We start from the raw sequence: 26,750 nt of genomic DNA on the forward strand, positions 1-26,750 counted from the left end.
TTTATATATTTTTTTTATATTTCTTTTTCATGGTTTCCATAGCAACAGCGTCGCGCGATGTTGTTGCGCCCAGCTACAGTCTTCGTCAACATCTTAAAAACATAGAAAGGCTTAAAAACAAGTAATTTATCTGCTCACTTCGATGTCATCATAGTCACGAATTCTGCAAGAGCGGAGCAAGAAAGAAAGGGAATTAGTTTAGTGTTAATAAAAAAATGTATTACAAAAGTAATATTCACTAAAATATAAAATAAAACATTTCATTTGGTGTGAGTCAGTAAATTCTATAAAAAAATATGGTTTCGGTACTATTTCAATGAAGAAAAAATATTCGTCAGTAGATACACGAAAGGCAACTGAATCTTTGATATCCAAGCAAATGTTTTGAAACTTTGGAGAGTAGTAAATCGAACAAAATGATAAGTAATAAGTTACAAACTGGTATAAATTATCAATTAGTATAAATTATGAGCTGGTATAAGTCACCAACTGGTATAAACTTGAAACCGGTATGAACTCCAAACTGGTATAGATTGTAAACTGATATAAATTACAAACTGGTATAAAGTTGAAACCGGTATATACTGCAAACTGGTATAGATTGTAAACGATATAAATTACAAAAATGCTATAAATGAATAATTTTACCAAATGTCAAAACTGGTATAAATGAAAAACTGATATAAATTCTAAGCTGGCATAAATGACAACTTTTAAAAGAAAAAAAATCGTATTAATAAAAAATATACATATGTATATGTAAATTATGACAAAACTGCTGCAAATGGCAAATTGGTATAAATTGTAAACTGGTATAAATGACAAAATTGTACAAATGGCAAAAGGGGTTCAAATGACCAACTGGTACAAATTACAAAAACGTTATGGCTAATTTGTACAAATGCCAAAACTGTCATAAATGACAACTTATACATAAATGAAAAAATGGTATTAATAAAAAATTATAAAAATTATGGCAAAACTACTGCAAATGGCAAATTGGTATAAATTGTAAACTGGTATAAATTACAAAACTGGTATAAACGATAAACCGGTATAAATTGCAAACTGGTATAAACTACAAACCGGTATAAATGACCAAACTGCCACAAATAACAAAACGGCTGTAAATGGAAAACTGGTATAAATTGTAAGCTGGTATAAATGGCAGCGGAAAAAAGTGGTATTAATAAATAATAGTAAATTAAGAGTTGATGTAAATGAAAAAACTGGTATACATAGCAAAACTTGAATAGATAACAAACTTCTATAGATAAGAAACTAATATAAATGAGAAACTGAGATAAATGGCAAACTCAACAGTTCGAGTTATAGAAGTACGAGTAATGGCAGTTCAACTGTAAAACTAAAACTTTCGTAATATTACTACTCTAACCTCACTTTTTACGACTTGTAGTGGAAAATCTCTCAAAATGTTAGGTCAATCAAATACTCATACAATGAAAATGATTTGAAAACTATATTTTTGGGAAACTTGACACTAAACCAAACAATTTGCAGTAAAGCCATGAAGCACAACGCCATAAAAAACCACTTAAATGACTAGTCTAATTCTAATCGCTGGAGTACCATCTATCTAACAGGGTATGCAGCTCATTACTGAAGTATAAACGAAATAGCGCCACTCTGCACTTAAATGCCTTTCATAAAAATCAAATGAAAGTTACCACAACACTCCCACTTATAATTTATATTCACCACAGTATTGTGTAACACTACTTAAAGTATATTTAAAATAGCACCCACCTGGAAACACGTTATGAAAACGTAAAAAATAAGAAATGGCATAAAAGGCATAAACATATGGAGAGAAATAGGTGCCACCTACACTGAAATATACAAAAGCAACTCATTCATAATAATATTTACAATTTGAAGTAAATATAAACTGACATTTCACGTGAGTCACAACGGACTGGAAAGCAATGGCTGGGAATATTGTATTAATTGCAGTTTATTTTTTGAAGCAAAAAATGGAGAAAACAATAATCGATTGCGCTTACGTAACACTGTGCCAAGTTATGAACGACAAGAAAATGACGAGTAGAAAATTGATGATATCATTATAAGTAGTTATTTAAAGCTGATACATTTCGTGTATTAGAAATAAACTATTTTTAGCACCGAAAGCGTGACTTAATTAGTTCGAAAAGCTATGGTGTAGAATTTTTGAAATGAGTTTTACTTTTGAATTTAGAATTTAATTAACCAAGCTGTTTAAATACTTTTGAATTTAGAATTTTGATTGACAAAGCTGTTTATAGCTCTTACGAAAATATAACAAAATGTGCGAAAAATAGTATGGAAATGAGAAGAAAGCCCTACAAGTGAGTTTCGAAATAGAAAATTTGAGGTAAGAAACTTTTTAATCAAATCTACAGCATAATATTTCCAATATGTTTTCTTAAAAAATTCTTAAATAATGTTGAAATACGGAGAAAATTTAACTCACTTTGATTTTCTATTTATGTAAGTAAAAAAAATATATATCTTAAACACAGCATTGATTTGCAGAAAAAATATGAGTTAAAATTTAATTTCGAATTTTCGAACTCACTTTGATTTTCTTTTTTAAATAAGAAAAATAATTTAAGTTAAATACGGCTTTAATTTGCAGAAAAAAGAGGTAAATTTTAAATTCGAATCTTCGAACTTTGAAATTCCAATTCAAGGCAAAATAAAGTGATTTTGTTCAATTTAGATTTGATTTCTAAAAAAGATATGGAAGTTTTAATTTCGAAATTTCGAACTTTGAATTTCTTTTTTCAAAACAAAATAAAATGGTTTATGTGCAATTTAGATTTGATTTCTAGCAAAACATGAAATAAATGTTATTTCGAATTTTCGAACTTACTTCCAAGTTCTATTCAAAACAAAATGAAATGGTTTACGTGCAATATATGTAGATTTGATTTCTAGCAAAATATGGAATAAACGTTAATTTCGAGTTTTCGAACTTACTTCAAAATTCTTTTTAGATAAAAACTTCCTTTTAGAATATACATACATACATATGTATGTATGTACATATGTAACTAACTGAATATAGCTTCGAGTTGTGGCAAAATATTTTGTAACTTTTAATTTCGAATTTTCGAACTTCTTTTGATAACTCAAAATGAATTTTCGAACTTACTTTTGATAATTCAAAATAAAATTTATTTTCAATGCATAATATATCTTACAATAAAAATCGTTCATTGAGCGAAAATTATTGGAAAATACAAATAAAACTGCTACAAATCGACATTTTAATGTTATGAGGTAATCATTCTTAAGTGATAAATGTTTTTTGCCTCCGTGTTTTCCCGCAATAATTTTTTAGTGTTTATATGGCTATTTCCTGAACTAATTTACATTGAAATGCTATTACAACAATATACACATCAACCACAACATGCTTCACTCAACACTATGACTCGTTAATTACAAGAAACCCATCAGCTGATTAAGTCGTTACTAATACCGCATGACGTGTGATCGCGCTAAAAAGGCATGTATGCCGGAGTGACTAAGAGCACAGCACAGAAGATAAAAAACAAAACGTGTGGAATGTACATATGTATGTGCAAAAGACACTAAGCAGAGACGGGCCGCAACGTGGCAACAATCAGCTAAACAAACCGCAAAAAATTAGAGGGCAAATAAAAAGGCGAAATCAACTATTGGCGAAAGTGACCAATTAACATTGAATTTGTTTGCGTTCCTTGCGCAACTCCCCCCGACCAACGGGAGCCGATAAGTAAATTAAGCGGAATTTTTTCGCAAATTCGCCAAAATACACAAACAATAAAATAGCACAAATTAAGCGACGCATAAGAAAAAAAAACATAAAAAAACAAGAAGTATTTGAAAGACGGAACAAAGCAGAAACCTTCCACAGTTGGCGCAAAGCCAAAAAATACACTGAGGACCTAATAAAATGTGAAAACAAAGTGCAAATTCTACATTTGTTTGTGCCTGTGTATAAGCGCGTATGTCTTTTTAAGCAAAACGGGATAATCTTTAGTCTTCTAACTTCTAAGTCAATTGAATTTATGGCAGCTAATAAGCTACTACCCACAAGCTACCCACAACCACCCACCAGCAATGGGGTTCACTCACTTGAAAGTGGCTCAACGACTAACGACTAATCCCACGGCGTTAAATAAACATCTATATACATTAAATTGATAGTATTTACAAACACATACACACAGACAATATAAATATATGTTTTTTGTGGTGCCTACTGCCTTCCGTGCCTTCAAATGACAACCATCAATTCTGCACTGCCAATACTCGTGGCGTACACTGTTACAAAAACAAAAAAAAAGCAACAACGCAGCAAAATGAAGATGAAGGTTGATGGACGGACAGTGCTAATACAAACTAATCACTGCGCTGTGTGTTAATGCCGGGCAGCAGAGCTTGGCAGACGGCGGTTGTTGCGTTCTGTTTGCCCACACACCTGGTGAATGTAAATAAAAGTGTTGTGCACACACCCAACTACCACAACAAAACAAAAACAAAAACAAAAACTACCACACATAAAAGGTCAACTAATATATCAAAAAATATGGCAGGTAGGTAACAGCAGGCGACCACCGGCCCATTAGTGCGGGCGGCAGGGTGTTGATAGATTGTGTTTGCGAAATGATTAGCTGGAGCACACGGAATTGTGTGTTGTGTGCTGTGTGTTTGGTTAGCAAACCATTTATAAGTGATTTTTGTTTTGTTAGCAGCAAGGGATGGGGCGCGCATGCTGTTGGCAGCTGGTTGCGTGTCCGTGGCGGCATGATGTCCGTGCGCCTATTGGTGAAAGAGGCAAATAAATTGGCTAATAGATTGAAGAAGCGCCACTACAACGCTGTAATGTTGCGGCAAATAGTGGGCAATGTTTACAAAGGCTTTTTGCTGTGTACGTACACGTGCGCCTAAACAAATAAGCGTGCGTAATTGAATGAGGCAGCAAGATGAATTGAGCGCATCTTGCTCCTACACAGGTGTGGCAGCAGGCGCAAGTGCTTTTGTGTGGTAATTTTAGGAGAAAATATTTATCTACGCCTTTCACTTCCAGATTAAAATAATTTTTTTTTTCTTGTAATTAAGTTCATCAAATGCAAATCGTGCCTAGTTTCGTGTTACGTCCTCGATAAGCCACTTCTCTACGGGACATGAGTAAGTTCTGCGCTGTCTTGTAAAAAACAAATTTTATGTGAGTGAGCGAGAAAAACGTTCCTTCTAGGTTTCGGTTAATCTGTATTATTAATTTGGTATAACCGCTATACTCTATCTATATTTTTATTATACCAGTTTACTTAATCGTACGTTCCTTGTAGATGTCGCTTATTGGATAACCATTAAAGCGGTATAACCGTCAGACTTTATCAGCATTAGTATTATACCAGTTTATTTATTTCACACCAGTTTATTTTTTATACCAGTTTATTTATTTTATACCAGTTTATTTAATTTATACCAGTTTACTTAATTTATACCAGTTTATTTATTTTATACCAGTTTCATTTTTAATGATTTATACCAATTGGTGCTCGATTCATCACACATTCTACTTTACTCTCTAAAATAGCCGCCCAGCTAACCCGCTGCTCCATTCCAATTTCAAAGATTTATACCAATTATTTCTGCGTTTCATCACAAGCTAAGTAGACCAGCACAAATAAGTTAACATAATAACACTTTTACAATGACTCTTCGCACACCAATTAAAATGTTTAATTTTTTAATATTTTATTATAAATTTGTCAGTGAACACTTACCTTCATAATTGACCTGACCGTCACCATCGATATCAGCCTCCCGGATCATTTCATCCACTTCTTCGTCTGTTAACTTTTCACCCAAGTTTGTCATGACGTGACGCAATTCAGCCGCTGAAATGAAGCCATTGCCGTCCTTGTCGAATACTCTAAAGGCTTCTCGGATCTCCTCTTCACTATCGGTATCCTTCATTTTACGTGCCATCATTGTCAAGAACTCGGGGAAGTCAATGGTGCCATTACCTGATTGAAAAAAATTAAAAATGAGAATATTATTGATAAAAATTTTTGAAAAAGCAGTTAAATAATTTATTATTTTAAAATAATTTATTATTTCTAAATAATTTATTATTTCTAAATAAGTTATTATTTTTTAGTATTTTGTTTTTTCTATTTAATTATTAAATTTAATTAAATCGTTTTTACTAATTTCATATTCGTTTATTTTATTTTTTTACACATTTTATTTATTTTTTCAGTTATTTTCTTAATTTTCTTCTCAAAATTTTTTAAAGTTTAAAAAAATTTTTTTTTTCTTTTTAATTTCCTTTTTATTTTCTTAATTTTCATACTCTTGTTTTTTTATTATTGTTCTTTATTATTTTATTAATTTCTTCATTATTTGATTTTTATATAATTTTATATTTATTTTTTAATTTTGTTTTTTAAATTTTTGTTCGTATTTTTTATTTATTTAAATTTTATGCATTTTTTTATATTTTTTCTATTTACCTTAGTTTTTTTATCTATTTTTTTCTTTTTTCTTTATTTTTAATCTATTTTACTTATTTGATTTTTTTATTTTTTAAATATTTTAATTTTTTTATCTTTTGGTTTTTATATTATTTCATATTGATTTTTTAATTTGTTTCTTCATAATTTTTTCTTATTTTTTATTTTTATTTTCTCATTTATTTATTTATTTTATTTACTTTATTTATTTTTGTTTATTTACTTAGTTTGTTTATTTACTTTAGTTTTATGGTTTATTTTTTTATTAATTTATAATTTTTATATTTTTTTTAACTTTTTGTTTATTTCAATATTTTGTATAATTTTAGATAATAATATTCGATTGAATTTTTTATATTTTTTATTTGTTTTTTTTTTTAATTTATATTACTTGTTTATTTATTTTATTTTCGTATTTTACTTTTTTATTTATTTTGTATTCGCTTCAATCTTTCTTTATATTTTTTTATGCATTTTATTATTTTTATTTTTTCATTTATTTATGATTTTTATTTACTTTATTTATTTTTTTTTTATTTACTTTATTTATTTTTTTTATTTACTTTAGTTTTATTATTTTTTGGTTAATAATTTTATTTTATTTTTTAACTTTTCGTTTAATTTAATATTTTGCATAATTTTAGATAATAATATTCGATTGAATTTTTTATTATATTTTTTATGTATGTTTTTTTTTAATTTATATTACTTGTTTATTTATTAATTTTTGTTTTTATTTTATTTTATCGTTTTTTAATATATGTATGTATGTATATTATTATTTCATTTATTTTACTTTTTTATTTATTTTATATGTATTTGTTATTTTATTTTTTTGTTTCCATTTATATTATTATTTTTATTATATTTTTTATATTTTGCATGTTTATTTACTTTATATTTTTATAATATATGACGGATCTAGAATATTCTTTGATTTTTCACTACTTTTGTCTGCCATATTTTCCAACTATTTATTTCAGGTTATGTTCTTCAATGGTACAATGCTAAGAAAACAAATACATACATACTTTCAAACCTAATAGGACCAAAAACCATTTTTCTACTGAATAAACACGCTTAAAAAGCAACTGAATTCTCTTTAGTACCGTTACTTGCGTTATAATCATAGAAATCCTCTCCATGTACTGAGAAAAAATATTGTAAAAATTCTTGCTTTTCTTAAAAAAAAATGTTTTAATAAATCTCACTAAATATTTTACTTAAAAAAATAATTTAAAAACATAAGTACATTTTTTGACTTTTTTGGTTTTTTTCTTGTAGCATTTTTAATTTATTTTTATCGGTAAAAACAACTGTCGCTGCAGCAGCAGTCATCACTTGTTTATAAATAAACTCAATCGCATTTTTGCTAATGTTAAATTTAGCGCCTTTTCATTTACAAAACTGCCATACTCATTTACAAAATAACAAAAATACCGCAATTGGATGCTTGAATGACAGAAAATTAATAGAAGCGGTGGGGAACAAGGAAGTCTTGTGATCATAGTGGCGGCTTTCCCCAAAAGACATGCGACCTGCCACTTGACGACGCCAACTACAACATTTGCATATCAACACCAACAACAAAAAACCAAAAGCAACAAAAACTAAAAACAGCAAAAAAAAACCGGTCACACTGCACAGAAATGCAATTCCAACACATGCAACAACAACACTGCATCACTATGGTTCAATTTATATGTTTAATGCATTTGTGTAGAAAATATTTTATTTTGGAAATTAAAACAAAACAAAAAATTAGTAATACACCCACGCTTTATGCAAGCGCAAAATTTTGTTGTCAATTATTGTTAAAAATTATTAATATAATTTGTTGCTCAAGTTACCGAAAAATAAAATATTTTGTTGCGCGCAGCTTTTTTTCGTTCATACCATAACTTTGGCGCAAAATAATTTCTTTTATGAGTGAAATGCTATTTTTCGGGTCATTGCCCCACTGTGCGGCATGGCAACGTGAAGCGCAAACGCTGTGCCTGCAATTGCCAGCGTTGTTTTTAAATTAGCGAAATGTGTATGTATGTAAATATATATCATAGCACATAGAATTACACACACAAAATTCGCTGGCGTGAGAATTGCAGTTGTTTGAAGTGAGTACGTCGCACTGCTATAAATAACACAAGAATAATGTGTGTTAAAATTAGACGGCAACACGGCGAATGCCGAATATTTAGGTAAAAATGCAAAAAGTAAAAAACGCGAAATATTATAAAAGCAATATTGAAGAGAAACGGCAAATTAAAGGCGAATAACAAATAATTAAAATTGAAATTTCGTAAAGCAATAACGGGCAAATGAAAAATAAAGCAAGAAATTTAGTAAGACACGAATAAAACATAAAAATTTTTCAATAACTAAAGAGGTTACAAAAATACATAACAGTAAACTTGTAATACAAAAAACAATAAAAAAAATAAAAAAATTAAAAAATAAAAATAAATAAAAAAATAAAAAAAAAATAAAAAAAAAAAAAAAAAAAAAAAAAAAATAAATAAAAAAATAAAAAAAAAACAAAAAAAAAAAAAAAAAAAAATAAAAATAAAAATAAAAAAATAAAAATAAAAAATAAATAAAAATAAAAATAAAAAATAAAAATTACAAACATAATAAAAAAACTTGAAAAAAGTGAAAATAAAAATAAAAAAACTTGAAAAAGTGAAAATAAAAATAAAAAAAAAAAATTAAAAAAAAATTAAATAAAAATTAAAAAAAAAAATTAAATAAAAAATAAATAAAATAAAATTAAAAAAAAAAACTGAAAAAATAAAATAAAATTAAAAGAAAAAGAAAAAACTAAAAATAAAAAACTAAAAAAATAAAAATAAAATAAAACAAAAACAAAAAAAGAACGCTAACTTCGGTTTCACCCTTCACCAATAAAAAAATTTCCTTACAAGAACTTATTTTGATCGATCTTTTGTATGGCAGCTACATACATATCGCTCATTTGCTGCAAGACCGGCATAAATCAAAAAACGTGATTTTTGAGTTAATGATGCAGAATTGTTCGTTATATCATACTTCATGTTGAGTGAAAAATTCATATGAGGTATCCGCTTGAGAAGAGAATATGATTCCTGTTTTCCGTGTAAGGTTGGAGTCAGTTGAAAACTTTTAACGCGTTTTCTGGCAAATCGATTTTTTTGACTTATGCCGGTCTTGCAGCAAATGAGCGATATGTACATACATATATGCTTATTGATACGATCTGAAACATTTTTTCGGAGATTGCACCATTGTCTTAAATAGTAACCAAGACCAAATTTCTTTCAGATATCTCATCAACTGAAAAAGCTTATCATACAAGTACTTTATACCGACAGTTCAATTTGTATGGCAGCTATGTATGTATGTACATATGTAGATGCTTCTTTTCTTGAAGGGAAAAGAACGTGTACAAAATTTCGGTCCGATATCTCACAAACTGAGGGACTTAGTTCGGGTATATACAGACGGAAAACCGACATGGCTAAGTCGATTCAGCTTGCCATGCAGATCTCTTATATGTATGTACATATATATGTATATTTTAAAGGGCCTCCGATGTTTCCATCTACGTGTTACAAACTTCCTGCCAAACTTATACCCTGTTCAGGGAAAAAAAAATTAAAAAAGTTAAAAATTAGAAAAATTAAAAAAAAATTCACAAAAATACAAAATATAAAAAAATACAAATTTACACTATATCTAAATAAAAAAATACAAAACTATGTACTACTAAACATACATATATTTAGCAGCCACGTAGTAATATTACGCTGCTTGTCAAGCTATATTGGTCCACCGACAGCAACAGTCTAACGGCCGTCTGTGCTGCAAAATTTTGGCAAGCGTCAACACCCCCTCGTGCACACCTACACACACACATACACTTCTCAAGAGCGGCTACAGCAGCCATAGCTTAGCATTAACAAATGTAGTGTGCAAAAAGGCGCCGCCGTAAGCGCCACGATGAGCACGTAGCCGCCAACTAAACATACTATACATATGTATACATACATATATAGTATATATCGACAAAATATGTGTGCAAATTAGTGAAAAATCGATTTGCTGTCTATACAGCGGGAGCATATATACATACATAACTGTACATAATTATGGCAAAAATCGAATTTTTTGTTGTGGGAAATCCTCATTTGCGCCGTCTGTCTGTCGATTTCAGCTAGCTTTCTCTGGCTTTTCTTGCGCCACAGTGATTTTTTTACATATAAATATAATATATAAATATATATTTATGTTATACAGATTTAGATATACTATATTCCTACTTTGTTTAGAGAACCTTCTTATATAAATATATAAATATGTACAAAAACATCTCTTTGCATTAGAGTATAATTATACCCTGATTATTAGAAAATATTAAGCTTATCACGCTGTTTGTAACACCCAAAAACCTATAAATTATATGTACATATATTTAAATGATCAGATGAATAAACTGATTCGATTTAGCCATATCCGTCTAACTCTCCGTCTGTATGTATATACGCGAGCTAGTCTCTCAGCTTTTGAGATACCAAATCCCTCAGTTTGTGAGATATAGGTCTGAAATTTTACACACGTCCTTTTCTCACCAGTAAACTGCTTATTTGTCGAAATCGCAGATATTTGACAACTATAGCGTATAGCTGCCATACAAACTAAACGATCGAATCAAGGTCTTTGTATGGAAAACTTTTTTATTTCACAAGGTGGTTTTACGAAATTTGGCATAAATTATTATCCAAAGCATGGCTACAATCTGCAAAGAAATTGTTAAGATCGGACCGCTATAGCACATAGCTGCCATACAAACTGAACGATCGGAATCAAATGCTTGTATGAAAAACTTTTTTATTTGACAAGCTATCTTTACGAAATTTGGCATAAATTATTATCCAAAGCTTGGCTACAATCTGCGAAGAAATTGTTAAGATCGGACCGCTATAGCATATAGCTGCCATACAAACTAAACGATCAAAATCAAGAAAAAGTTTTCTTATAACTTTTTAAGCCATAAAAAATTCAACTGTGAAGGGTATTTTAGCTTCGGTGCAGCTGAATTTTGCGTTTTTTTCTTCTTCCATGTTTCTGCTGGTCGTTTATGCGTTTATGTGCGCAAAGAATTTGTAAATACGCTCAGGTAAAAATTCAAAAATAAAATTAAATCAGCAAAGCAAATATTTAGGAATCATTATTTTTGTACTAAACGTTTTATGAACTGCTTTAGCGAGCAATGTGCAAACAAACAGCTGCTCCATACATATTTACATCGAGTATATAGCATTAGCTTAGAATATATACACGTATATAGAGCGCTATGTGCCCGTATCTCCGCCGCGCATCGGTCACTCACTCTCCCACAACGCTCATTTACAGGTGTCTGTGCGCATTTCAGCCGGCTTTTATTGAATTTGAGGCAATTGCTTTGCCATTCCACAACAGCATATGGAGGCAGTTTGCTACATACTAGATACTTATTTACAGGCTATAAATATACTTACACACATAGATACATATGTTTGTAGGAGCTTTATAATTACTTTTCGCCGAAACAAAGCACAACACAATACATTAACGCACGCCTCACCGCCTTTAAGGCCAGCGTACACGCCTTCAGCCTCTCCCCCACATACATAGCTAGCTGCTAGCGGCTCCCGTACTCCTATTTTATTTTATTGTATTTGCTTTAGCAATTCCCCGCTGTTGGGCAAATGTTTATTTTGTTTCGAGCAAAAACAAAAAAAAACGTAAGCAAAAGTAGCAAAAGCGGCAGCAGCCATAAAAAGAAAAGTGAATAGAACAGCAGGCAGGTAGCGGCATGAGGTCATGGCCAATTTAATAGCCACCCGCAGGGCGTGTAATAACGGGTCGCGCGCTGCGACTAAAATGCCAATTTCCTTGGCGAAATTACATGCATATTTAAAAGTGTTGTAATGTCATTAAATAAAATGCGCGAATAAAACGAAATTAGCCAATTAAGAGTAAACGCCAATGGAAATTACGTCTGGCGGCGCTGTTGTCGCTGCTTGATTCAGCTGAAAGCGTTTTATGTTTATATTGATTTAAATATATTATAGACATTGACATATGGTTGCAATACTAGAAGTGGCGGTAAAAATATAAGCGGCTATTCAAATTAATATAAATATAAAAACAAAAAAAATTTTAATTTTGTTTTTCGTCGTTTTTAATGTTTAATATGCTAAATATCAGGAAAATTAAATTAATTTAATTAATTAAAATTGCATAGTACAACGGAAAGAGTTTGGCAATTCTACCTAGTTACGTTATTTGGTATAAGCAACCTTCAAGTTTATCAGTTATATATGTACATATGTATATGCTATATTGGTTCGATCTGAAAAAAAATGTTCAGAGATTGTAGCTTAGACCTTAGAGAATAATCCTCACCAAATCTTCTGAAGAAATCTAGTCAAATAAACAAATTTTCCATACAAGAACTTGCTTTTTATCGTCCAGTTTGTATGGCAGCTATATGCTATAGTGGTCCGATCTGAACAATTTGTTCGGAGATTGTACCTTTGCCTTGGACAATAATCTGTACCCAATTTTGTGCAGATATCTAGTCAAATAAAAAAGTATTCCATGCAAGCAGCTGAATTTGATCGGACAGTTTGTATGGCAGCCATATGCTATAGTGGTGCGATTTGCAAAATTTGCTCGGAGATTGTAGCTTTGCCTTAGACAATAATTTGTACCAAATTTTATGCAGATATCTTGTAAAATAAAAAAGTTTTCCATGCAAGCAGTTGAATTTGATAGGCCAGTTTGTATGGCAGCTATATGCTATAGTGGTCCGATCTGAACAATTTATTCCGAGATTGTATCTTTGCCTTGGACAATAATTTGTACCAAATTTTGTGCAGATATCTTGTAAAATAAAAAAGTTTTCCATTCAAGCAGTTGAATTTGATCGGCCAGTTTGTATGGCAGTCATATCCTATAGTGGCTCGATCGGAACAAACTTTTCGGAGATTATAACGTTGCTTTGGAGAGTAATAAGTACCAAATTTCGTACAGATATGAAGTTCTTCACACCATTTTTGTTAAAGTGCCTAATTGTATGCTACATTTTTAAGGTAATTGGCATATCCACTTAAAACGTTGCCTACATTTAGGATTGTAATTAAAGAAATAACAAAAGAGATGGAAGAAACATGCCAAATTCAAGTAAAGGATTAAAATATAGACCAATCCACTTTTTTTCTTTTCAGACAAATTTCGAGTATATTATTAGGAATAGCAAAAAAAGGTTTTAGTCTTCGACCCTGATTGAAGTTGTCAACTGTTAACCTTTTAGTAAAGAACTCTCACAGCTTTTATGAATAATTGGTTTAAAAATAAGTAATTTTTATTAAAAGCGTATTCATGTCTGGGACTCGTACTTCCTAAAATTTCAACTCCTCATACTATTAAAACAAATGTACATAAGTTCCCACAACTCTAAAAGCTGCCACCGCCACGAAGAATAACATGTTTTCCTGTGGCACTTAGAGCGAACACCAACCAAGACTTGCCACTACCGCAAGGACACATACATACATATCTACATTGGAGGCAGCAAACAGCTTCTACTGATTAACTGCAGCGACACACAGACTCAAAAGGACTTTTATAACTTGTTCTACACAATTTTCGCCTTGTCATGCTGATGTTGCGACATCGCCGACGACAAGGTAATTTGGAGGAGCACGTCGCTGCGAATTTAATGAGCATGTAACAGGCAGAACACATGGAATATGCCTGCAGCGCTACTGCGCATGTGCTACTTCTGCACAACGCAGCAAAATCCCGGGTAATCCGACGACATGAAAGCGAGTGTAAAGAAGTGCAATTGACGAACAAATGTGTACAAGGTGGGAAGAAGAACGCGCCGCTAACTAAAGCGACGACAATGAAAAACGAAAACGAATATGGAATAGAAAATGCGACAGTGGAAAAACTTATAGGCCACTGGGATGCTGTGGGGTACTAGCGTAGCAGGTGAAAAGAAAACGCAGCACAGGCACTGGTGCGACAAGCTGCAATGCGTCGCCGCCCAGCATAAAGCAAAATCGCAATGACCAGTGCAGGTGCGGCGACACAGTAACACAGACACACACACCACACAAGTGCAGCGTTAGTTGGCCGTGAGGTGTTGCTAAAGGGGCGCGGCTCTGCAGTGCAATTGTGAAATTTCCTTGGTCAAAAGGACACTCGGCATCGATCGCAACGCACACAAACACACAAGCGCGGGGAGAATGGCTGTAACTGCGGCGGAAAGCGGTAAAGTGGCGAGATAGCGGTTAAAGTGCCGAGATAGTGGCAAAGTGGCGAGAAATTGCAAAATGGCAAAATTAAGTTGCTTAGCTGTATGGGATTTACTAGCTGTGGTTTGGATTACGAGCAGCTTTACTGCGCACATTCGTCATTACATGCTCTTTGCATGGCACGACACAGCTTCGTAAAACTACAAGTAAACATTTTATGGTTGAACTTGCGAATAATCTGGTGATTTTCCTCGACGTTTTTATCGCATTTTCAATGGGCCACTCTATATATTCAACGCTTGTTGCCACGTTCTATGCGCTCGTCGCCTTGTTTGTTTGCTATCCCACTTCATATGGATGTCTGTATGTGTGTATGTATGTGTGAGATATAACGTTAAGTTAAATTACCAGACATTTAGACAACTTGACAAACAACAAACACAGCAGAAAATATGTAGAAGGGATAAAACAACAGGCAGCCAGGCAACGGAAGGCATGCCAAGCATGCGGCCAAGAGTAGCAATGGAGTGATATTTTATTTCATGATTAAAATTCTTATTAATATGCTATTCTTATCTTGGCTGTACGCCATACGAAAAATTCGTACACACACAAACATACAGATATAAACATATAGACACACATGCCTGCGCGCCTAGATCAGTGCAAAGCAAAGGTGCTGTGCGCTATGGCGCACTCATTCCAATGGCAAGCAAAACAGCAAAACAACACCGCGCAGTAATGAATTGCCGGTGGACCGAAACGACGCCGCCGCCGCCGCCACATGAGTATGGTGGCATACGCCATGTTCTAAGGCCCGCTAGCAGCGCTCTCTATATTGCCGTGTTGTGTTGTGTTGTGTATGGCAAAAGCCGGCAGACAAGTGTGAATTTTAGCGTTTTTCACTACAACACTACAAACATACACATAAACATCACTACACACATTTGTTTTATTTCAATTTCTTAGTAATTTGTACTTTTTTTCCTTTCTTTGCTATAGTTTCATCACTTTTTATTTTCTATATCTATATATTTTCGGATTATTTCGTTTTTATCTGTTTGCTTTCGCCTATAAGTATATTCCTTTTCATGTTTTATGTTCCGAATAATTTATAAAAGCGCGTGCTGTTTGTTACCTCCTCCGCAATTAATTTGCACACACTATCTTTCATTAGAATCCTTATTTATGCGCTATGAAGCCATAGACATGTATTGATATTGTTGTTGTTGTTTTTTTGTGAAATTGAAAAATATTTGTTAACATTGTGTGTATGGATGGGCGGGTAAATTGGGCCAATAATCGAGAAAATGTGGGTTTGATTTAGGCTTAATAATGTGATTCCATATTTTATATGTTTTTTAGCGTTGCCAGGCGTTAAGTATTTAATAGAAACATATGTGCACATTTCCATCGCATTACTTTCGTCATTTTTTGCGGTCATTCTATTTTTGTTCGTTTGATTTAAATTGCTCATTCAATTACTTTTAAGAATTAATGGTTTCAAATAAATTGAATACAATTCGAGAACACATTTTTGATTCAATTATTATTACTTTTCTTTAGTGTTCATTAATATTAATATTCATTTTTTTAAGTATAATTTCTGATTTTTTATTACTATTATAATGCACTCATTTTAATATTGGTACTAACTTATTTAATTTTTTTTAGTTCACTATTTTTGAAAATTTTTAATTGTGTTATTATTTAAATTTTGTATTATTATTTTTTAAATTTCACTTACATTATTTCTTTTATTATTAATTTTCTCTTTTATTTCCTTAATAATTTATTTTTTTTTAACTAATAATTTATTTATCACGTATTTTCAATTTTATTGAAATTTATATTTTCCAGAATTTTATAAAATTTAATATTTATAAATATAAAATATTTAAAAGTCTATACGTAATGTATTTTTTTTTCCTTTAATTTTCAGTTAACATGTTAGTTAATTACTATTTTTCTTTGGATATTGTTTTATCATTTGTTTCACTTTTATTTTAAATTTCAAATATACTTTCTTTCTATCTATCCTTTTTGCTTATTCTTATGTTTTGCTTAATTTTATTGTTTATTGTTTTTACTATTTTTATTATTCTTCATTATTTTTTTGCTTTTTTTATTATTTTTTTTATGTTATTTATTTTTTATTTCTTTTTTAATTTTTTATTTATTTTTTATTTGTTTATTTTTTATTTTTGTATTATTCTTATTATTTTACTTTGCTTTATTTTATTTTTATTTCTTTTAATTCATATTATGTTATATTTTTATTGCTTTTATAACTTGTTATTGTTTTTTATTTTAATTTTTTGATTAATTTTTATTTGATTCTTTTATAATTTTTGTTATTTATGATATTTAACTTTTTTAATTTTATTTTTTGATTTTATTTTTTATATTTATTTTATTTTTATTTTATTTTATTTTTATTTATTCTTTTATTTTATTTTTATTTTCTTTTTATTTTATTTATTTTTTTTTTTTGTTTTCTTTTAATTTTTTTGTTTTTATTTTTTTTTTTTATTTTTTTATTTTATTTTATTTTATTTTTATTTTTATTTTATTTTTTATTTTATTTTATTTTATTTTTTATTTTATTTTATTTTTATTTTATTTATTTTATTTTTATTTTTTTATTTATTTTTTTATTTTATTTTTTTTTTTTTTTTTTTATTTTTTTTTTTTATTTTATTTCTTCATTTTATTTTTTTATTTTATTTTTATTTTATATAATACATATCGCTCATTTGCTGCAAGACCGGCATAAATCAAAAAACTTGATTTTTGAGTTAATGATGCAGAATTGTTCGTTATATCATATTTCATGTTGAGTGAAAAATTCATATGAATACCTCTTATATGCTCCGCTTGAGTAGAGAATATGATTCCTGTTTTCCGTGTAAGGTTGGAGTCAGTTGAAAACTTTTAACGCGTTTTCTGGCAAATCGATTTTTTTGACTTATGCCGGTCTTGCAGCAAATGAGCGATAAATATTTTGTTTATATTTGCATTTTTTGTTTTTATTATTACTTTTCATTGCTTTTTATTTAATAAAATTTTATGCATTTTATTATATTTTCTTTCAACACTTACCGTCAGCATCGACTTCATTTATCATGTCTTGCAGTTCGGCTTCTGTTGGATTTTGTCCCAGTGATCGCATCACTGTGCCCAATTCTTTTGTCGTGATGGTGCCATCACCATCTTTATCGAAGAGCGAGAATGCCTCTTTGAATTCAGCGATTTGTTCTTCTGTAAGTTGGTCAGCCTGGAATATGAAAGGAAAAATAATGATTAGCAAAAGAATAAAGTTAAACATGCACATATGAATGATATTAGAAAAATAAAATTATTTAACACTAAAATTCCCCCACAAATGGTATTTAAAATAGAAAAAACTATATAATTTTGAATATACATATGTACATAGAAGGTAGAAGGCACGTTTTAAATTAGCGGCTAAATATGCTTAATCAAAATAAATAAAAATTGTGAAATTCCAATAATAGAAAATATATAATAAATATATCAATTAATTATAATTTTCTTAAAGAGCATTTCATCAATTTAAGTGATTATTCTATTTAAAACCACCTTCATGGCAATAAAACGAGTTTGATTCACACGTAAACCCAGATTAGATGCATACTAAATGAATAAATCATTTATAATATAAATAACCCACAAATCACATTTCCACACACATGACTTCTAGATTAGAACTAACCAAAGTGGGAAACGTGTCAACTTTCACATACATCAAAATTCGATTGAAACTAAAACAGCGCAGCCCCTTATTACGTTTTTATAGTATATTTAATCCAGGCTTAGAATACTGACCAAACAAGCATATTGTTTAAAAAACAGATGTACGTGTAGCGCTTTAACGTCAGCAAACGCTGTGCAGCATAATAAAATAGAGGTCAGGAACTTAATATAGCATAAACTACAAATTCTGAAAAACATTGCTGATAAGCCTTAAGGAGCCTACTTGAGAAGTGACGAATTTCTTTAGTCATTAAAAAACACAACTGACGCAACACTTAAATTGTATTTATTTCGTTTTATTGCCAGCTGATAGTGAAATTATTGTACTACACCCCTTGATATGTTAATTAATTATTACAAAAACACGAAAACTAAAACTCACCATTTTGTATTATTTAAAAAAATATAAATTAATGTATTCCCACACTGAATAATATGTTTTCGAAATATAGAATTGTTGATTATTATTTTGTAGCGTTTTTCTATATACGTATTTTAATCAAAATTATAATTGTTTGTTCCGTTTTGCTGAACTGCGGTTGAAACGGTATAAAAATGCCGCAATTAAATATAAATATATTTCAGTAATTATGCTATAGGGAATGGCAAATTGAGATTTTTGCGAAGCCTGATAATGGCAATGTAAATTGTTTTTGACTTGCTGCACTCTACAAGACACATGCAAAGAGTTCAAAGGGCTCTGCCGCGACAAATTGTTATCTTGGAAGCACAATTTATATTTTATTTTGCAATAAATTATTTATTTATTATTTTATCTTTCTTTCTGGCGCAGTTGTAGGTGGCTTGCTTTTGTTTCTCTTTTATAATGCAATTTTTTCGTTTTCAAATCTGCACTTTTTTTTTGCCGCTTTTAACTATGTACATATTTTCTTTTACTACTTGACAGCTGTGAAAAACTTTAGAATATATCAAATTGTATGTTTGGCTCAGAGTGAACTGCGTTTGCCGCTTGGATGAGAAAATTAAATATTACACATGGGAAAGGAATGTGTGGAAAAATGAACAAAAACGGCTGCGCACAAAATATGAAGCTCTACAACAAAATAATTGTTAAATTTACTTAAAAAAAAAATTATTTTATCTCACTGCGGATTAGATATGCAGAATCGTATTTGCAAAGAGCTGGTTTAATGCGCCGAGTAACGTCAAATAGTAAAGCAAGTGGAACGTCGAAAGTGTAAATAAATGCAGGTAAACAAATAAAAATAAATAATTAGAAAACAAAACAGCGTAAAAGATGTCAGCAGGCGAATAAATAAAACATGGATACGAAAAACTTAAATACAATTTGAAACAGATATGTATCATTTGCTAAATATATGCGCAAAACCGTGTTGGATTTCCGCTTAATGCCTTTTAAAGCAACAACTCGAAATGGCAACTGACGTCAGCGGATGAGCCAACGGCGGTGGAGTTGTGCATACAAATGGGAATAAATATGTATGAACGCACAAATGCATACATACATATATTTATGTACATACATTTATATTATATATATTTGGGTGTATGTACATAGATGTGTAAAGCGAGAAACGAGTTAATTTTGCATGCCAACGAAATAACTTTTTTTTGTATATGAAAGTAAGAAACTGTCTTTCCGAATCGCGTGGGAAGTGCGAACGCACTAATTATTAAAAAATTTAAAAAATATATATGTAATTGCATATGTACATACATATGTATGTATATGTATATTTATTTGTTGGTATTATCTAATAAAATTGTTTGAAATTTACTTTGTGTTTACTAAACAAAATATCAAAAAAGACGTTAATCGAGAAGAAATTATCGATTTTGTCATCGCTAAAACTTTACTTTAGGTAGAGTTCATATTTTCAAAAAGTATTTGCAAATTAGTAACCTAAGTAACAATTGCATATGTTAAAATTTAGTGTGAACACACTCTTAAAACAGAAATTCTAACCTAAATGCTAAAGTATAGACTCCTAACCTTAAACTTAATTAACAACTTTTTTTCCATGAACCACACTGTGTAAATTTTGCACTCAAGAAAAATTTGCAAATGTATGAGTGTATATACATAGTTTCCTGCTTTACCTGGAAATATATGTACATTCAAAAATTGGTATATAAAAGCTTAAGCATATAAGCGTATTCATATAAACACACGCGCTAGTTTCTTAAATGTTGTCAAACAAGTAGATCTACAAAAAGCGCAAAATAAACTAGATAACAACAAAAGGCAACCGGCAAAAATAAATGCTGCTGACTTCGCTGCCGCAAGTGATCGCGACATCGGAAGCCGACATTCATTCATGACTCATAAATATGTATGTAGTATATATTTACATTTGTAAGAAGCATGGGCTAGTTCATAAAGCATACAAAATCATACACATATTGTAGGCAAATGTGTGTATGTAGTAGATGTACATATGTATGTATATGTTTTAGTATATGGATAAAAGATTATTCATCAATTATATATGTACATACATATGTATTTGTATATTGTTATTTTGTGTTTAAGAATTGTAACGCATTATTTTTCAAATATTTGTTTTAGATGTATTAAAAAGTATATAAAAAGTATATAAAAAAAATAAAAGAAAAATATAAAAAAGAAATAAAAACAATATACTATGTATAAAACAAAGATTAAAAAAAATTAAAAATATATGTATATTAAATTTTTTTAATATAATAAATACATATATCAAATAAAAATATTAAAAAAATATATGAAAAAATTTATTAAAAAAAAATTATAAAAAAATTAATTAACTAATTAAAAAAATTGCTTGAAAGCAAATACTATATCGTAATGTGCGTAAAATACATTTATGTGAGTTTGTACATACTACGTACTACTACATACATTTAGAAAATACCTAAAATACTTCTGTGGTTCAAATAACGCAGCTGTTGCTTTTTACAACAGCACGATCATAGGCAGCAGCTGATGCTTGCTTACACAATGCATTACATATTCATATATGTACTCACTCATTCATGTATGCAACACATACAGATAAACATACATTCATGTAAGTATAAATAAAGGCGCAGACGACATGGCAACGCTTACAATAACTTTGTGACTGCTGCCTGTTGTGGCCGAAATTAGTTGATATCTTCCAACAATACACATTACGAAATTATAATTTACGAATATATAAAGGAATACATACATAATACTTTCATGTTATAATTGATAACGATTTACTGCCACAAATGGCAAAACACAATGCTTTTAAAGTGTGTTCAATACTTCGATAACAGATAACAAGCTTATCAGTTAAACGCTGCCAAAAAATAGAGGGAAAAAAACTAATTCGATTACGCCAATTAAGGCATGTATGAACGTACTTTATTATTTTATTTTATCTGCACGTAAAGTTAAAATAACCAACTTTCTTATCAGCAAAGAGCTATCAACTGATTTCGATTTGGGGCTTTTTGTTGTCCAAGCTTAGGACGTATTTAGACAATTATAGGCAGGATTTATAAATTAGTATTTGATAAATAATAAGTGGAACGCTATAAGCATTTTTCTCTTTAATTTTTCGTTTAAACTAACATTTCTAACATCTATTAAATTGAATTCTAAGTATTTCCAGCAGCAATAATATGCTTAATTACCAACAGATAGAACTAATTGCAGCTTGCGAGAGTAAAATACATAGATTAAATCGCACGCAAGCTACCAACAACTATTTATTCAGTTAAAATGTAGATCGTCACGCCAACGAAATAGGCAATCAGCTGGCAACTTACATACATGCGCTTTCACCAGAAATGCACATACACATTAGCCAGGCCCACACCTTACTGTGGGTGTTTTGGCCACGTTCGGTTGCATGCACAAATACGGTTAGGTATTTAGACAGGTTTGTGATTTCACATAACCAAATTTCTAGTAATATTATGAATATACTTACATACATACATATGTACATATTTATCCATAATTCAACTTTGTACAAATTTCAAGAAAACCCCGAAATAAGCATGAGGAATCAACAAATGTTCTGATTCTTGAATTATGAATAGCTAAATAATCGTATGCAAGGTAAATAGATAGGCCTTTAGTTGAAATCTATTTTATACATGTTTTTAAATTGCAATTCTGGCTAATATTAACAACACGTGTGCGTAGAATTAATATGTTTACAAAAATTATCTATTCAAGGAAAATTAGAATTTCTATTGGAAATGTGTCAATAAAAATAATATGGCGTTAACACTTGTCAAATAAATTCGTTTCTTACTTAATTTTGAATTATTTAAAATATAGTTGAATAAAAATTATGTTTTAAGTAAGTTAATTTAAATATATAATGAAAACACTTAACTAATAATTAAGTTAAGTAATTATAATTTTTTTATTAATATAAATTTTGGGTTTGCTAAAAATTTGCTTTTCAAGTAGTTGGCAAATCAAAGTGCTCTAGAAACATAAAATACAACGTGGGACAATGTCGCCGCATTTAATTTTATTTTCACACAAACGCTTGCAACTATGCGATTACATTTTCTATAAACTAATCGGAGATTAAAAAGTCAAGATATACCAAATGCACACATACATATGGACATATTCCTTACAGTAATTGTATAACTTTCAGTCGTGAAACGTTAAGATAATATTACCAGCTCAAAGCGGCTATAAAAGTGCAAAATATTATCAAGAGCAAACAGAACATAAACTTTAAATATTTATCTACATACACCCCTTATGTATAGACTGAAAAACGTAAGTATGCATGTGCGTGTGTATATAAAAAAAGGTTCATGGGTTTTTCTACATTGCTTGTCGCTTTCAATTTGCCTATCGCTAATTTTGTAGCATACTTATCAAAACTCGTCATCTCTACCTTTTTGTATGTATATTTTTCTTCCCACATTTGTCCTGTTTCACATTTTGAACTTAACCGTCGTTCGCCTCTATCTGTTGACCCCTTTGCTTTGCTAGAACGCTTCTGGCATTTTTAGTGTTTTTTCCCTATTATTTCAGCAGTGAAAACAAACGACAAATCAACTACCCCTGCCCGCTGACAGTTTTGCGAACTATATGCCGCAACCCGCCACTAAATGCTAACATTTCAGAAACCCCTCTCTCCCCTCACATTTCTCCTAATTTAGCTGATGATGAATAGCAACTACCTTGTGAAGTACAAAAACAACAGAAGAGGCGCAATGAAATCTGCTCGCCGGTACCAGTTTTCGACATAAAGCGAAAAACACTGAAATAGCCGCAGACGGCGATAACCGCAATGCGGCAAAATAGCGGTACGGAACGGTTCAAAAACGAACGAGGCGAATAAAACGAGACGAAAATAAAGAACATGCGCATGGTTGAAAAAAAAAACAAGAGAAAAAAAAGTTTGGCGGGTGTAAAAGCACTTTATATACATACGCTGCTGCTAGCAAATAGCAACAAACAAACCTAGGCAGAGAAAACAGAATGTATACACAAAAGGCAATAGGAGAGAAAAATTAGCCCCTGTTGCATTAACTCAATATACAACAACGTCCTAAATCAGCCAGTTGGCAAGAAATTGGAAGCATTGCAAAAGTGCAAAAGCCGAAAATTGCTAAAGGCAATGCAAAAGTAGCGAACAAACGGAAACAACAAAATTCGACTGACAGTCAAATCTGTGTGAAACGGTTCACCAGTGAGCGCGAGAGCCTTTGAGCAAGCACTAAAAGGGGAATGCAGAACTCGCCGCAGTAACGAGAGCGCCGGCGAGATACCATTGTGATGAGTGGTTTTTTTTTAATCAGGAGATAAATATTAAAAGCTAGGCGTTAGTGAAGGGGTAAATGAAAATTATTGGTCCGGTAGCCTATTTCTTTATTAGCTTCGCTCTTTTTATCAGCTCTTCGTTCCAAAAATTCTTTGAACAATTTGCAAGAGCAGGAAAAACGTGCTGCAAAAATCTGTCATTAAAGTTTTAGCAATTTTCTTTTAAAAAATAAGCCAACTATAAACATTTGCGTTAAACTTTCAGTTACAATTCCGGAAGTATGTGACGACTTTTCATTAATATCGATTAATTGCTGTTAGTTAAGCTATCGATAATTTGGTGAAATATTTTACCAAGCAATATTTGTAAGAATTACCAATTTGATGTAAAAGTAATTCAAATAATAGGTTTTCTAAATTCATAAATATTATAAATCCATATTTTAAATTGCTTATTACAAAATTATTTACACAAATGTGGAAGTAAAAACAATTTATTTAGCTCGAACCACATATTCTTCCATACATGTAATGCCAAAAGTAAATAATTACATGTAAACGTATATATGTATCTAGATATTATTATCATCAGATTATCTTTCAGTCAAGTATTTACTTTTTCGCACTCGGCTCTTTATGGTGTGAACGTGTGTTTTATTTTTTTTATGACGCTGCTGACATTTTTCACACTTGGCCAAAAATTAATTGTTAAAGCGAATGACACATTAAATTTTCTTCGCATTACGCTACTGTCGCAACTTTTTGGTAAAGGCAAATAAGTAAACACAAAGATCACATGGCTGGCCAAAAAACAAAAAGAAAAACAAGTAACCAATTGCAAGCTCTATACAAGAAAAGTAAATACATATAATTTTTCAAAAGCATTAAAAGCAAATAATGTGTAAACAATGTCTATTTGAAAACAATAACCAAAAATTATAATAGTAATTTATAAATGATGAGATAATTTATGCCAAAATACTCGCATTAATAACGCAAATTTGTAAGGAGAGGAAAAATTTATCATTTGTGAAAAATAATGTAATTGAAATAAATTTGAAAAATTTAAGGCTGTAACAACTATGTACATATGTTAAAGAACATGAATAATTAAATTTGTACGAATAATGAGCACATATTGCGATAAAATAAGAGCAAATAGCACTCATAAGAAAATAAATAGTAATAGCGTTTTTATGATTTAAAAACCTTTTTGGACTATTAGACAAAGTTTCAAAGTTAAAAGTAGCACTTAATAACCCCCCAACGCTATAACTTTAATACAAATAGTGATAATAGTGTAAATTATATATTTACCATTGCTGTTGTGTTGTTTTTGTTAGTTGGTTAAAGGTGAAAATTTAAAAATTAACTATCTGCGCCCTTTGTTGCTCGCTGCTGTAATTGTCGCTGTCACCGTTGTGATGCTATTACTTCTATGGAGTAGTTTCTTAAGGGTTAACCAGCCTGGAAAATCAAAACCAATACAAGTTGGAGGATCATACTTTTAAGAGTTTTTTACGTATTTGTTTTTTTTTTTTTGTATTATATTATTTCCAAACATTACGTAGCGTTAAAATACGTATGCATGTTTTAATATAGATATATTTTTATTATTTTAGTATTATAGTAACATAACGCGTTCAAAAAAAAAAAAACCGTTACAAATTACTCATTTACCCTTGTTTCTACAAATTTTATTGGAAAAACATTTACTTTAGCAATAATCGTAAAATATGATACACATTTTAAACGCATAAATGTTGTATTTTTTTCTATACGAACTAGAGGTATATAGGTGTTCCCGAAGCAAATTTGGGACACTTTAAATATCAGTTAGTTGGTATATGGGCGTTTGCCAAACATCAAATGTTAGTTAGACTCATCGCAATAACTTTGCAGGCGCATACTTTGCGTTTACTCAAACCCTCCGTACATATGTATATATTTTTTTTTTATTAAATTTTCTTTTATTTGTTGTTTTTGCTACTTTCAAATTTCACGGCAAATTCGTTTTGTCAGCCAGCTATAGCCACATCAACACATTCACATGTACTTGCAGCTACGTATGTACACGACGTGCCCGAGCCAAAAAGTTGGGTGAAGGCGAATTCGCGTGTATTCCAGTTGAAAATTTTCAAATTTTACTTTAACTTAAAAACTTCTATATTTCAAATATACGCTTTTGTAGACAAACTTTTCATAAATTATAACTTTAGCAGTGTAAAAAAACTTATAGGAAACAATACTCGTTATAATAATATTTAACTAGAACTTTGTAAGAATAAATGGAAATATACCCGTTGCCTAATTAATATTCCTTGCAGCTTTTTGACTTTTTTTTCAGCTGAAATACTTTTCTTATATTTGTATTACAGACGAGAGACTATTCGATTTGTAAGTCCGACACGGTCAACAACTCAATTGCAACTGCGCTAACGG

General features: G+C 30.3%; 1 protein-coding gene across 1 annotated transcript; it reads right to left on the minus strand.

Moving 5' to 3' along the window:
- LOC120772260 (calmodulin) lies at positions 1–26,750 on the minus strand. Its single transcript, XM_040100762.1, has 5 exons — positions 26,609–26,750; positions 25,626–25,775; positions 17,900–18,074; positions 5,784–6,026; positions 1–163 (listed from the first exon to the last, which is right to left on the minus strand). The coding sequence occupies exons 2-5, from the start codon at positions 25,626–25,628 to the stop codon at positions 135–137; spliced, it is 450 nt and encodes a 149-aa protein (XP_039956696.1). The 5' UTR covers positions 25,629–25,775; positions 26,609–26,750; the 3' UTR covers positions 1–134.

Source organism: Bactrocera tryoni, chromosome 3 (assembly GCF_016617805.1).
Source record: "Bactrocera tryoni isolate S06 chromosome 3, CSIRO_BtryS06_freeze2, whole genome shotgun sequence".
Classification (NCBI taxonomy): domain Eukaryota; kingdom Metazoa; phylum Arthropoda; class Insecta; order Diptera; family Tephritidae; genus Bactrocera; species Bactrocera tryoni.